Raw genomic sequence first — 14,361 nt, 5'->3', positions numbered from 1 at the left:
AATAATATATTTACCACACAACATAGAACATAGAACATTGTAACATAATAGTGCAAATAGACAACAAGAAATAAACACAACATTATGTTACAGATACAGTAGACAGAATATAATATTTACAGTGTTGAGGTAGTTGTTGATGTTCAAATAAAGGTACAATATAGTAAAGCGATCAACGTCCGGGGTGTTAATGCTGCAGAACAACACACTCACGCCTCTCGAGGGAGGTCTTGCAACAGCTTCAGCATCCGGAACAACAACAACCAACAACAACAAGCGAGGAATCTCTTATTTTCTCTGCGAGCGACTCTGTGATTTATGGAGGAGAAAACGGAATCACACACACCTGAATGACCTTTGACCCCGGAGGAGCATTTTCTTGGACCTCAGCCAAGTAGAACCTCTGGCTGAACACCGGGCTGTACAGGTTGGCCCCGAGCATGCGCACGGTCACCTGAGGGAGGGCGGCGACGTAGAGATGCATACAAGCTGAGGAATGGCTGTCGCAAAGGAGGTCGCGGAGAAAACGGGAAGGCGGGAGACCGCCAAGGAGATCACACACAGACGCCTGAGATGGCTAGGATATGTGTTGAGGTTGGAGCAGGACCAAATCACCAAAAGTCGCCTCAAGATGGACACCACGCGGCAAAATAATACCTGGGGTGCCAAAAAACACCTGGCACAAAACTGATGAACCTGTCAAGGGGATAGGCCCAACATGCTGCAAGGAGCTGAATGCAATGGAGAGTGCTCATTGCAGCCTTATGTCCCATAGGGGAAGAAGAGGTTGATGATGATGAAGAAGGTTGCCAAAGGCTATTGCCTGATCCTTAAGCGCTGTGTATCGAATGAATATTTATCGCCACGGTTCGTAAATCGCAGGTGCCAAGAGTTGAGACAAAATGTCAACATCGTGCACCGTGTTAGCGTATAAGAAGAGCAGCGAACATTGACAGTAGAATACAGCGCGGATGGGTTGAGGCAAGACGTCTGACCTGAGCGGTGCTGGTGAACACGCCGTCGGACACGGACACATTGAGCTGGTAGGAGAGCTTCAGGCCCTGCCTCCGCTTGCTCGACAGGCTGAGCACCCCGCTACGGGCGTCCATGGTGAAGGTCATCCTCTCGTTGCCGGAGACGATGCTGTACCTAAAAAAAGTGTGAGAAAACAGAAATCGTATGCCCAATCAGGAGTTTTGGAAAGTGTGGGATGGGATGACATTGAAATGGATGGCTTAGTTTAATAAACTATAATGATGTGATTCATTTGTATTCATGGAGTCGCAGGTTTTGGCGAGCGGTGCCCATACTGTTGCTGAGTACACGCAAATACATTCAATTATTGATTATCAAACAAAACAAAAGCCCCCATTCATTGCTTTTCTCTCTTTTTTAGGAGACATATAAAAAACAAATATCCGGCCTGAATTAAAGGCGCTAAAAAAACGGAAGGAAGAAACTGAAACCCAATCGACTTCAAGGATTTGAATGTGCTAATGTTATTCACGAATCAATCCCAACCCCTGTTTAGCTCTCCTACGGCACAAAGGGCCTTCTTACTCTGTATTGTCAGGAGGGCCACACCTTAATTTGCCGGAGTCGCAGACGTCGGCGTCGGACGCCTGCACGCAGGTCACAAAGTGTCCCCGGGGAGCCAGCTCGCTGACGTACGCCTCGTAGAGGGGCTGGCTGAAGTCCGGCGGGTTGTCGTTGGTGTCGGTCACGGTCACGGTGACGCTGACGTCGCTGCCCAGCGCGGGGTCCCCGCCGTCCGTCGCCCGCACGATGAAGTCGAAGCGCTGGACCAGCTCGAAGTCCAGCATGCGCGCTGTGACCACCGCGCCCGTGGCGTTGTCCACGCTGAAGTAGTCGGTGCTGTTGTAGATGTCGGCCACGATCTGGTAGCTCACCACCGCGTTCTGCTCAGAGTCCTGGTCCTGCGCCGACACCTGTGGAGCGGAACTGGGACGTCAATGGGTTGATCGTCGTCCGGCGTAAAGTAAATAGTCCCTCCAGAAAAATGCGGCGTTTTTTTGTGATTGTTGCGGCCAAAAATCCTTGATTATGCGGAACGTTTTCTTAAAAAATGCGATGAAATATGCGGCATATTATTGCAATTTTATGCGAGGAAATTGCGGGAACTTGCAAAAATTGCGGGAACTTGCGAAAAATGCAGTTTTTCGATGACGTTCATGTCGCGTAATTACGTCACTTAATAACGTTCCCATGGCAACAAGGGTAAATGGCTGCTCTTGTGTGAAGTAAACGCATCATTTTTCAACTTTCTGCTAAGGTATATATGACTTTTTTTTCTAACGAAAATGCGGGGATTATGAAATCACGCAAGCCCCGCATATTTTGCAAGGAAATCGGCAATTTATGCGGTGAAAGTGCGGCATATTTGGAAAAATGTGGCCCCCGCATGAATTTGCGGACTTTGGCTGATTATGCGTTGAATTATGCGGTCGCATAATCGCGTTTTTCTGGAGGGACTGAGTAAAGCGTTTTGTGTCGGTATCGGAATTTTTTGCTTCCGCCTGCATGTTGACTCCAAAATCGTATTTTTCGTACCGTTCGTAACTTTTAAAAGTTTTAAGGCAAAATGTCAATGCTGTCTTAGTCTAAGCAAATTAATTGCATTGTCCTACAGAGGGCGCTAAAGTGTATACACCATAGTCAATTTGCATTAACTATGTCATGTTCTTTTCACTGACATTGTTTGAAAAGTAACGGACACCGATGAAACTGTTAAACATTAAACCCAGACATTAAAGCAAAGCAAATGTAGGAAGGATGAAAAAGTACGAAAATCCTAACGCAATATTTTCCGCATCGCAACATTTAGCGATTCGCAATCGTTGTTGTAATTTCGTATTGTGTGGTCCCAGACCACTCCTGTCCCTAATGGAGAGATACTCTAATGTTGTTTACATTGGAAATCTATAGCGATGTCCAATGTTGAATGACAGGGCTGTGTTTTGCTAATTGAAAACCCTCTCATTCATGATTGTTCCCACGACGACCCCATCCCAGCCGTACATTCCTGAGGTTTACTTTGAGGGATCCATTGCATAGCATCTTGGACTCTGATGTATATGCATAATCGTCCACTTTCATTTCATATTGTCAGCGGATTTTGATTAACAGTATTTGGAAATTGTTTTGCGCATAAATGTTTCACATGAACATTTTTGCATTCCTCCAAGAGGAGTTGCACTTCAATCAAGTTTTCTGTTTATAATAAAATAGAAAGCAAAAAAAAATCATCATCAGGAAATAATTAATATGTCTGAACTGCACATTAAACATTTAATTGAAGTGCAGGGGGAAACGTACCACAGCAAGGATTAAAGGCAAGATTTGAGGTTAAAGAAAATGTTTGGTTTTGAGTTGTTAACCAGGAGCTTTTTTTTGACAAATGAATGCACACAAAGTATTAATTAACACCTAATTTAGTGAAGGACATTTCTGCTTTAAAGGTTGAGCCAAAATGGTAGAATGCTTGTTTAGATAAGATATTACTAAATTCCAGAAGCTGACAATAATTTGACATTCCCGTTAATATGTCTGCATTGCACATTAAACATTTAATTGAAGTGCAGGGGGAAACGTACCGCAGCAGGGATTAAAGGCAAGATTTGAGGTTAAAGAAAATGTTTAGTTTTGAGTTGTTAACCAGGAGCTTTTTTTTGACAAATGAATGCACACAAAGTATTAATAAACACCTAATTTAGTGAAGGACATTTCTGCTTTAAAGGTTGAGTCCATAATGGTAGAATGCTTGTTTAGATAAGATATTACTAAATTCCAGAAGCTGACAATAATTTGACATTCCCCTTGCACACAAATCATGCAGTCATAGAGACAAGGTCATAATAAATTGAAGCATTTCTCTCTCTTTGCCTGCACTTCTCCAATGCGATGTCTGCATGGAGGGTCAGTTAAGGGCGCTTAGACAGGATAAATGGTCCCAACACGGGAGCATTAACGCGGGGTAACGGATGGCGTGTGTGATGAGCTCCCAGCTGTCTCGCCGTAGGAATAATGGAACTCTCAGGACCGGTTTGCATTGTAAACAGCGCAATATTTCCTGCACTCCCGGCACCAATGACAGGTTATGAATACCCCAACTGTCAAATTGGATAATTTTTCTTTTCACGATGACTACTATTACTTTGTTTAAGAACATACAATCAAATACGGTCCTTACGCTATGTCACTGCAAATACAGACGCTTGACTCCTGAGAGCGCCGTACAGCAAACACACACACACCTTCAACGCGGTGGTCCCGGTCATGGCGTTCTCCGGCAGCGTGGCCGAGTACGACGCGTTGCGGAACAGCGGCGGGTTGTCGTTGACGTCCAGCACGGCCACGTCCACGTCCACCTCGGAGCGGGCGCCGGTCTGGGGGTCGGTGGCCTTCACCGTCAGCCTGTAGTAGCGGGCGCTCTCGTAGTCCAGGGGGTAGACCACACGCAGCACGCCACTGTCAAAGCCCACGTCGAACTGGGAGCCCGGGTCGCCGTCCTCCAGGGTGTAGATGACCCGGCGGCCCTCGGGCCCGGTGGCGTCCACGCCCAGCACGGAGGAGGAGGGCGGGGCGTCCTCGCGCACGCTGATGCCGTAGAAGGGCCGGTCGAACACGGGCATGGCCTTGTTCACCACGGTGACGGGCAGCTCCACCCGGCCCGAGAGGGGCGGGACGCCTCCGTCCGTCGCCACCACGACCACCCGGTACTCGGCGTTGGAGACGTCGGCTTCGAAGCTCCTCTTCAGGCTCAGCTCCCCCGTCGCGGCGTTCACCTGCGGGGGGGTGGGGGTGGGGGAGGTCAGCCGATGACCGGATGGGAGAGGGTTTACACCAGGGGTCACCAACCTTTGTGAACCTGAGGGCTACTTCATGGGTACTGAGTCATACGAAGGGCACCCAGTTTGATACACTCTTCTGAAATAACAAATTTGCTCAGTTTGCCTTTAGTTGTATATTATTATAAATGATTAATGATACTCATCTATGTGAAGACACCGATCATGTTAATGGTTTCTCACATTAATTATCCACAATGACTTAAAAGGAAAAAAGAAAAAAAGGGAAAGAGTTGTTCAAGAATGAGTTGTGATGTTTTCAGAACAGGCCTGCTGCGGGCACCTCATATGGTCCTTGCGGGCGACCGGGTGCCCGCGGGCAGTGTGTTGGTGACCCCTGGTTTACACCAACACTTTATCCATGCTGCACAGACAGGACATTGGGGTTTCCCCGCAGGGAGTCCAGCACAGGTGTCAGCATTTAAACGAGAATGAAGGAGAATTTGAAGAAGAAAGAAAGACTGAAAACTTTTTTCAGTCTTTAATAAAAAAGTATATATTTTTTATTAAAATGTTAAAAGAAATAAATATACATATAATTAAAAAACGTTGTAAAAAATCGATATAAATATTATAAAAACATTTTATTATAAATTATTCGTTATAATTTATTTATCAATGAAATATAATGAGAATAACACCCCACCCCATCCCACCCCTCTTTCCTGACACTCTCAGCCCAAAACACATTGTTTTAAATCACAGTGTTCGAATTCCATCTGAAACAGTGGCTCACTAACAATACTGTGAGTGGCTTACTGGCTCTTTAAGTTCAAATACTGTGAGAGCAACGTGCTTTGCTTGCTCAAGCATGTTCACCCTCCCTGCCTCTCGCCTTTAGACTCAGTGTGTACTCAAGATTTAATTGCTCCTCTCGATGGAAGATCATAGGAGGTCAGGCGCCGCAGGAAGTCATGAAAGCTGCGTAAATTTTTTCAAATATGTTAAATATTAACGCTTCCATTTTGACAGCAATAATATGTATACATATATAACAAAAGTAGGCGAAATATCAATGAAAAAATAAATGTGAACATTATCGATTGTTTATATATACTACATAATTATGGCCATTATACAAACATAATCATTTTAAAAAAAACCTTTACTTTCAACATTCGTATCGTACCGCATCACAAGCAGCCCGTTCTCCATATCACAGGACAAGAGGACGGAAGGAGAGCCTCACCTGGAAGTTCCTGTGCTGCTCCAGGAGGCTGTAGGCCACCTCCCCATTGAGGCCCAGGTCCCGGTCCGAGGCCGAGACCTTGTAGATGACCCGGCCCGGCTCCGCCTCCACCTGGACCGCCGCGTAGTACGGCAGGTTCACAAACTCTGGGGCGTTGTCGTTCACGTCCTCCACCTGCGGGAGGGAGGGAGGAAGGAGGTTTAAGAGAGACGAGGTCCTTGAGGGTCTGACCCTGATGGTTGGGGTAGGGATCTGGGAACAGGGTTTCAATGAAGGCTACATACAGACGCACCCTAATCCATACTCATAATGCTCGCACACACGCACACATACATGCTCGCATACACTCACACAAACATGCTCGCATACACTCACAGACGCTCACGCACACTCACACGTCCCCCCCCCCCCCCTTGCCGACCTGCACTTGCACCGTGACGCGGGCCACCCGGAACACGTCCCGCTCGCGGCGGACCTCCAGCACCAGCTCGTAGCGGTCCCGCTCCTCGCGGTCCAGCGCCACGCCGGTGGTCATCACCACTCCGCAGGAGGGCCTGACGGAGAACCTCCCGCCGGGGTTCAGGAGGGCGTAGCGGAGCGGCTCGCCGAGGGCGTGGCCCGCCGCGCTGACCACCGTCACCACGGTGACGTTGGTGGAGTTCTCCGCCGCGCTGGCGGTGTACGCGGGGAGGGTGAAGCTCAGCCCGGCGTCGATGACCGCCTCCCGGACCACCAGCGTCACCGTCGCCGCCGCCGAGAAGCGGCCGTCCCGCACCTGCCCGTTCAAATTGATCCACGTGAGAAAAAAAGACCTGGCAGTCGTCGTCTGCCATGCAGAGCGACGGGAGGAGTAAGGGATAGGTGCCTTGCTCACGCCTCAACACTCTAATTAGGAGGAGCCAGGGATCGAACTAGCAACCCTACGGTTACCAGCCACCCCTCTACCTCCTGAGCTACTGCCCCTCCCCCTGAGCTACTGCCGATACTAGTAATAAGGACAAGTCGAGTCAGACGTCAGACACCAGAGTGGAGTTCTGGTTGGTGCGTCTACGGTCTGCATTTTAAGTAACAAGTAAAAAAAACTGAAACTACATAATTAAAGTGTCAGAAACACTTTCCCCTGCCCCTGTAGCCAAAGCCAGACTAGAATAAAACGTATACGTTTGTCTGCACACATTTGGGGGATGTTAAGACGTTTCTATTATCTGGCTGCCCGCGGCCGCTTCTCTCATCGGGCTGGCCAGAGGTTATTGTTGCTTGGCCGAGCGTTCTGTCTGAGTCGCGCAGACAGGCTGTGTCTAGGGGGGATCTGAGAGATCACAATCCAGCGTCGATCAAGGTCGATACGGCTTGAGTGTCCTTGAGCCAGAAGACGGCAAATCATAAAACAGCTTCACAAATGTTTTTTTTCGTACCTCGTCCGACGGAAGGGAGGATGGGGGTAAGCAAAGAAAAAGCTAATCTCCCTGTGAAGATCTGTAGCGTATGCCAAGAATGTTAACACAGACCTGGGTTAGGCTGTTGATATACTGCAGAAAAACAAACTCACTTTTTTGATATGTATCGATGATAAACAGCGCCATGAATAAACCGGGGCGGGCTTGATTACACAGCGGACCTCACCTTGACGGTGAAGACGTAGCGGTCGTTTTGGAGGTCGCCGTTGGTGACCGTAACCACGCCAGTGGCGGGGTCCACCGCGAAATTCTCCAGACCCCCGTCGGCGAGGGAGAAAAGGAGCTGGGTGGAGTTGAGGGCCGTCTCGGGCGACCCCTGGCCGGGGTCAGGGGTCAGGTCGGGGTCGGACGCCTCCACCCTGAGGACCTCCACCCCCTTGTAGGTGGGCAGTAGCAGCACCGCCTCGTATGAGTCCTGGGAGAACCGCGGCGGGGAGTCGTTGATGTTGATCACCTGGGGATCGGTTTGGTTTGAGGAGATAGAAGAAAGAAAAATATGGAATTAAGCGTAGGATGGTGTACCAGCAGCAGACAATAAACCCCCTAGTCTCACAAATCTGTCTTTATAATCTTATCTGATAATCAAAGATACGATTATTGTAATCTAATTTAATAATCTAAAATCTTTAGTTTGATAGAGTAACTGAAATCTGGGTAAACAGTGCGGTTCACTATCTTTCGCTTTATATTAGTTTAGACCAATCATGTTACTGGAGGCAGAGCTCGTAAGCACTTAACTAGCTATCAACAGCGAAAACACAAACTCAGCCAGCACTATTAATCTGTAAAAGGCTGTAAAGTTCTGGAAAGGGCTAAGGTTTCATATCAACATCTGGTATAGCCTGGCCACTCTAGAAATACACTTAATAAAACTCTGACAGCTTCATCCAAAAGCAAAATGAATTTTCCTCAGTAGGAAATCTCCATGACTGAACAGGAAACAAAGCTTAAATCTGCAATTTTCATGTTTCGGTTTCTGTGCCCAGGCACCGTGCCTGTCTCCCGTCTCCCACCAGAAGTTCAGCTCCATTATCGTCGGACCGCCGGATCCCAGATTATAAACCCCCCCACCGCTGCAGATCTGAATGACTCACCTTCAGCAGCACCTCTGCGGGGCTCTCGGCAGATCTGGGAGGCTGGCCGCTATCTCTCACATGAACACGGAAAACAAACTCCGGGAAGGTCTCGTAATCCAGGGTGGAAATTGTTCTGCGATGCAGAAAAAAACAAAGAAGCGAGAGAGAGAGAGGAAGAGAGAGAGAGGGAGAGAGGGGGAGAGCAAGAGAGAGAGAGTGAGAGATAGAGGGCAATGGGATGAGCATCGTGACAATTCATCACGATTAGCATTGTGATGAAGAACACGACGCTGTTAAAAAGACGTAAATGGACTGCAGTCATATAGCGCTTTTCATGCACAAATTCACACACCAACGGCAGTGTCAACCATGCAAGGCCACAGCCAGCTCGTTCGGAGCAGTAAGGATTTGTTGCCTTGCTCAGGGACACCTTGACACTCTGGCTAGGGATTGAACTCACAACCTTGCGGCTACCAGCCAACCCGCTTTAGCTCCTGAGCTACTGCCGCCCCACACGTCAGAGGAAAGTTACACTTATTCACTAAGCCCTTCATTCAAATGAGTTTGGAGTCAGAGAGGGTGTGACGATCGAAGCATGGATAAAGGGATGGAAACTCAGCGCGTGACTCGGTGACCGGCCACGTACCGGATCGATCCGGTGCCCGAGTCCACGCTGAAGAACATTCTGGCCGTCTCCTCGATGATGCGGAAGACCAGCAGGGCGTTGTGGTTGCGGTCCTCGTCGGAGGCCTGGATCACCAGAGGGAAGCCGTCCTCCCCCAGGACCACACTGTTGACAGGGGCTGCCTCGCTGATCACACCCACGTATCTAAAGAGAGAGAGAGAGAGAGAGAGAGAGAGAGAGAGAGAGAGAGAGGGGAATAGAGAGAGAGAGAGAGAGCGAGAGAGAAAGAGAGAAGAGGGAGAGGAGAGACAGAGATAGAAAGAGAAGAGGGAGAGGAGAGAGGGAGAAGAGAGAGAGAGAAACAGAGGGAGGGAAAGAGGGCAAAAGGAATGATGGAAAAGGGCACACATGCACACACAAACGAATGTGTGTGCTTCAGTGTGTGTGTGCGCGTGTGTGCATGTGTGCACCAGGGCAGGGAGCTAATCAATTCAAAAGAGATCCCATTGTCAAACCGCCGGCAGAGAGAGCGAAGCTATATCCAGCTGGAGTGACCAACCATACCTGACTCGCTGCAAGACGGGCGGGCTGTCGTTGACGTCCCCCACCTGAACCGTCAGGGTGGTGCTGGCCTCCACCCCCGCCACGCTCAACGCCCGCACCACCAGGGAGTAGGACGTCGTGCGCTGGTCATCAAAAGATAAACAACAATAAGGAAAAGCATACAGAGCCATGCTTACCCTAAGCAAACCCACGCACACGCCCAGATGTCTCAAAGAGTCCCCGGGATCTGATAGTGCAAATTGGCTTTTTGTTTTTCTTTTGTCTCTTTCTTTCTTGGGGGCGGACTCGCCTCATAGTCCAGGGGTTTGCGCAGGGTGACGGCGCCGGTGTAGGGGTTCATCAGGAAGCAGCGCTCCTCGTCGCCGTCGGTGATGTCATACACCAGCGCAGAGCGACCCACGGCGGTGATGACGGTCACCAGGGCGCCCACGGTACGGTTCTCCATCACCTGGTGGTCGCGGTGAGCATATCAACAAGGTGCAGATCATCTCGTGATCGGCCGTCGCCTCGCAATCCGTCTCTGGAGTTCCTCCTTTCCCTTTATCTGCTCTGTCCATCACATCCATCCATTCATCCATCAAGTTTTCATCCATTCATCCACATTCCTACGATCATAACTCACCATGTCCATCTCATCCATGCTAACATATTTTGAAACATACAGTAATAGAGTTGCAAAGTGGGCGGAGCTTATGGTTCTGGAAGCAAAACCCCTCTTTAAGTTTTTCTTAATTTTTATTAATGACATAATGGGGAGTGATCGTGGGAGACGCCTTGATTATGTAAGGATTAAATTAGAAAGTGTTATTGCTTTCTTTTAATAAGTACTTAATACTACGTTACCCAGTATGCACTTTGTTCCGCAGGATGAGAGCTATTCTTCTGCAGTCGAGGGTGCAGTCGATAATTTATGCACAGACATAAAGTAGTTGATGGATAGGTAGATCGTTGGGTACTTTTATTCCTCCCGAGGGAGAGATTTGGTCATAACACTAGGTATAGGGACATAGCCCTGTTGGCAGAGTACAAGCGCAGAATAAAGTATCTTCTCACAGCTTGGAAGAAATAAAACATAAGATACAACACGAACAAAACCGTAAGAAATTAGAGAAGTCTACTAAAAAGGGATAAAGGTGATTAAGAATACTGCGGTGAACTAAAACTGAGGACAATTTGATGGGAGTCATCAGTGATGAATGAACTAGTAATAAGGGTCAGGAGTCAGTCGGCTGAGGATTTCTTTATGATTACCGCGGAGCGATGATTGCGTTCTGTGGCAAAATTCTCAGCCATAGATGCCTTTATATTTTGTTTTGTGGAAGAAGTCTAGTTGGTAGTTTGTGTTACGCTGTGTGTCTTAAATAACGTCCAGAGAAATCGAAGGAGAAACCAGGTTCAAAGATATCCTCAGAAGTTGGATTGGGGAGTGGTGGATGATCTATTTTTAGCTCTGTGATTGGTTGAAGCTTACCGCAATGCTCCATGGGACTATTAGTCTTCTTAGCCACAAAGTTATTTATGAACACAGCCTTGTAACTTGGCTGTCAATGAACCATGATTTTATCCCACGGGTTCACAGCTGTTTGTAGTCATGATTAATTGAGGACGGTGTCACACACATTTGAGTTATAGTGTTCCAAACCCGTAACGGAAAAGTGTCAATGAGGGAAATGAATGGGGTTATTACATCCACCCCCCCAATAAGACCCTCTGATACAGCTCCGCCCACTTTGCAACTCTATCCGCCTCCTTCCTCATGTCACATCCATCCAACATCTATTCTATCCATCCATCCCACCATCAATTTATCCTTCCATCCATCACTCCCTTCTCCTTCCCTTCCCCTCTCCCTCCCATCCTTCCCCTCTCCCTCCCATCCTTCCCCCATCCCACCCTCCCTCCCCCCATCCCTCCCTCTCTCCCTCTATCCCTCCCTCCATCCCTCCCTCCCTCTCTCCCTCCCTCCATCCCTCCCTCCCTCCCTCTCTCCCTCCCTCCCTCTCTCCCTCCCTCCATCCCTCCCTCCCTCTCTCCCTCTCTCCCTCCCTCCCTCCATCCGTCCCTCCATCCCTCCCTCCGTCCCTCCCTCTCTCCCTCCCTCCGTCCCTCTCTCCCTCCCTCCCTCCCTCCCTCCCTTCCTCCCTCCCTCCCGCCCTCTCTCCCTCCCTCTCTCCCTCCCTCCGTCCCTCTCTCCCTCCCTCCCTCCCTCCCTCTCTCCCTCCGTCCCTCTCTCCCTCCTACCCTCTCTCCCTCTCTCCCATCCATTCAGCCGGCTCCTCCGTTACCTCAGCCTGGTACTCTCTCTGGGTGAAGAATGGCCTGGAGACATCCGAGAGGGTCAGGGAGATGCGGGCCGTGGCGGTTGCCATTAGCTGGGGGGAGCCGCCATCCACGACCCGCACGGTCAGAATGTAGGAGCCCACCTTAGTGAAGTCCAGGCTCCTCGCGGTGGAGATAACACCGGTGGAATTAATGATCCCAAACAAACCGGCTGAGTTCCCTGCAGGGGACAGCGGGGGGGGGGGGGGGGGGGGTTATCCGAATTGTGATTTCCTCCGCTGTCCTCTGGGAATGCAAAAACCTGTCGGAGCTGAAAATAATCACCCTATCGTGCTTTTCAACCTTTGAGTCGCAAGTTCAGTTTTAAGTCGCAAGTTTCGTTTCAACTTTGGCGACACCTTTGGCGATGGTTTTTAACAGAGATACAAACAGTGTCGCAGTTCATAACGTTCCTCATACTGCAAAATGCAAGGTCAGTCATCAGTGGGCCATAGGCTCAGTCCCCATTGTGTTTCCACTTTAAATATGAATCTATTTTTGAGTTAAAGTAAAACGGCAACATCAAATAGTTGATTTTTGATTGAGAATTTGTACCTCATCATTACATGTGTGGGATTTTATTTCTCCGTCCTCCATCTCAGAAGTGGGGTGAGGAGTGGGGGATGCCCTTCTTTTAGCTCTGTGATTGTTGACTCTTACCACAATGCTGTGGGACAATACGTCGTCTAACCCACAAAGTTATTAATGAAAGGGGTTTCATTCCTCCTACATTCCTCGGCAGCACCGAGATAACACACACACACACACACACACACACACACACACACACACACACACACACACACACCTGCTTCTATGCTGTAGGTAAGCAGACCGTTGAAGCCGTTGTCCTTGTCCAGGGCGGTCACCTGCAGCACGGGGGTGCCCGCCGGGGAGGACTCGAAGGCCACCGCGTCGTACAGGGCGCTGGTGAAGTAGGGAGTGTTGTCGTTGGAGTCCTCGACGGCCACCAGGACGCGGGCCAGGTCCCGGTTGAAGGGGAACTCCTGATCCTTGACCTGGAGCCACAGCAGAGGCAGAGGCAAGGTGGTGGGGGATATAAGGAAAGGGGGAGGAATTAGGGGGATTAAATGGAGCGGAGAGGGGTTGCCAAGTGGAAGGTACGCGGGCTGGGAGGGAGGGAGGAAAGCGCTCACAGGGTCACACGTAGACAAGCCAATATGCAAGAACGTGCCTACACACGCGCGGCACGTGCACAAACACACACGTGCACATACATAATAGCCGAAACACAGAATAACACACGCAAAGGACCACACACAGGCGGACACACCCACACATACACACACACACATACACACACACGCAGACACACACACACACACACACACACACACACACACAGACATACACACAAGCCCAAACACACACCCAAAAACACAAAATAACACAGACACACACACAGACGCATACACACATAAGCACACTTCTAAACACACACACACACACACACACACACAAACACACACACCCAGACACACCCACACCAACACACACACACACAACCAAACACACACACACACACACACACGCACCAGGACCACACACGTCTCTCACCATCACGGTGAGGATGTGCTGCGTCCGGGCCTCGTAGTCCAGCCGGTCGGCGGTGTACACGGCCCCGGTGCCGGGGTTGACCCGGAACATGCGCATGCTGGCCGGATCCACGCTGCTGTAGATGGAGAAGCTGAGGCGGGCGCGGTCGTCGGCGTCCAGCGCCCGGACGCGCACCAGCTCCACGTCCACCGCCGTGTCCTCGGACACGCTGACGTCGTACGCCGGCTGGGAGAACACGGGGCTGTTGTCGTTGGTGTCCAGGACACGGATAAACACCTGGGCGAGAGACATGGAGAGACAGAGAGAGAGAGGAGAGAGATAAGGAAAGAGAGAGAGTTAAGGAAAGAGAGAGATAAGGAATTAGAGAGCGAGAAAGCGTTGATAACGAAGGGAGAGAGAGAGGTAAAGAGAAAGAGAGAACGAGAGGGAGAGAGAGAGAGAGAGACAGAGAGAGAGAGAGAGATAGACAGAGGGGGAGAGAGAGAGAGAGAGACACAAGAGACAGAGGGGGAGAGAAAGAGAGAGACAGAGATAGACAGAGACAGAGGGGGAGACAGAGGGAGAGACAGAGGGGGAGAGAGAGAGAGAGACAGAGATAGACAGAGACAGAGGGGGAGAGAGGGAAAGAGAGAGCGAGCGATAAGATTAGTCTAGTGGAGGTCTGCAGGGGATACACCAGTGAATT

General features: G+C 49.6%; 1 protein-coding gene across 1 annotated transcript in view; it reads right to left on the bottom strand.

Moving 5' to 3' along the window:
• Window positions 1–14,361, bottom strand: part of fat3b (FAT atypical cadherin 3b) — a gene marked incomplete at both ends in the record, with an annotated part of 65,925 nt that overhangs the window by 29,341 nt on the left and 22,223 nt on the right. Inside the window, 14 exons of the mRNA XM_079739038.1 lie at window positions 347–454; window positions 996–1,149; window positions 1,585–1,949; window positions 4,275–4,805; window positions 6,058–6,231; window positions 6,479–6,832; window positions 7,681–7,968; window positions 8,609–8,723; window positions 9,237–9,419; window positions 9,780–9,901; window positions 10,069–10,227; window positions 12,065–12,279; window positions 12,907–13,117; window positions 13,677–13,952. Of these exons, the coding sequence (XP_079595164.1) occupies window positions 347–454; window positions 996–1,149; window positions 1,585–1,949; window positions 4,275–4,805; window positions 6,058–6,231; window positions 6,479–6,832; window positions 7,681–7,968; window positions 8,609–8,723; window positions 9,237–9,419; window positions 9,780–9,901; window positions 10,069–10,227; window positions 12,065–12,279; window positions 12,907–13,117; window positions 13,677–13,952 (3,255 nt within the window). The remainder of the gene's footprint in view (window positions 1–346; window positions 455–995; window positions 1,150–1,584; window positions 1,950–4,274; window positions 4,806–6,057; window positions 6,232–6,478; window positions 6,833–7,680; window positions 7,969–8,608; window positions 8,724–9,236; window positions 9,420–9,779; window positions 9,902–10,068; window positions 10,228–12,064; window positions 12,280–12,906; window positions 13,118–13,676; window positions 13,953–14,361) is intronic.

This window comes from Pollachius pollachius (assembly GCF_949987615.1).
Source record: "Pollachius pollachius genome assembly, chromosome: 6".
Classification (NCBI taxonomy): domain Eukaryota; kingdom Metazoa; phylum Chordata; class Actinopteri; order Gadiformes; family Gadidae; genus Pollachius; species Pollachius pollachius.
This window is presented reverse-complemented; position numbering and strand designations above follow the sequence as displayed.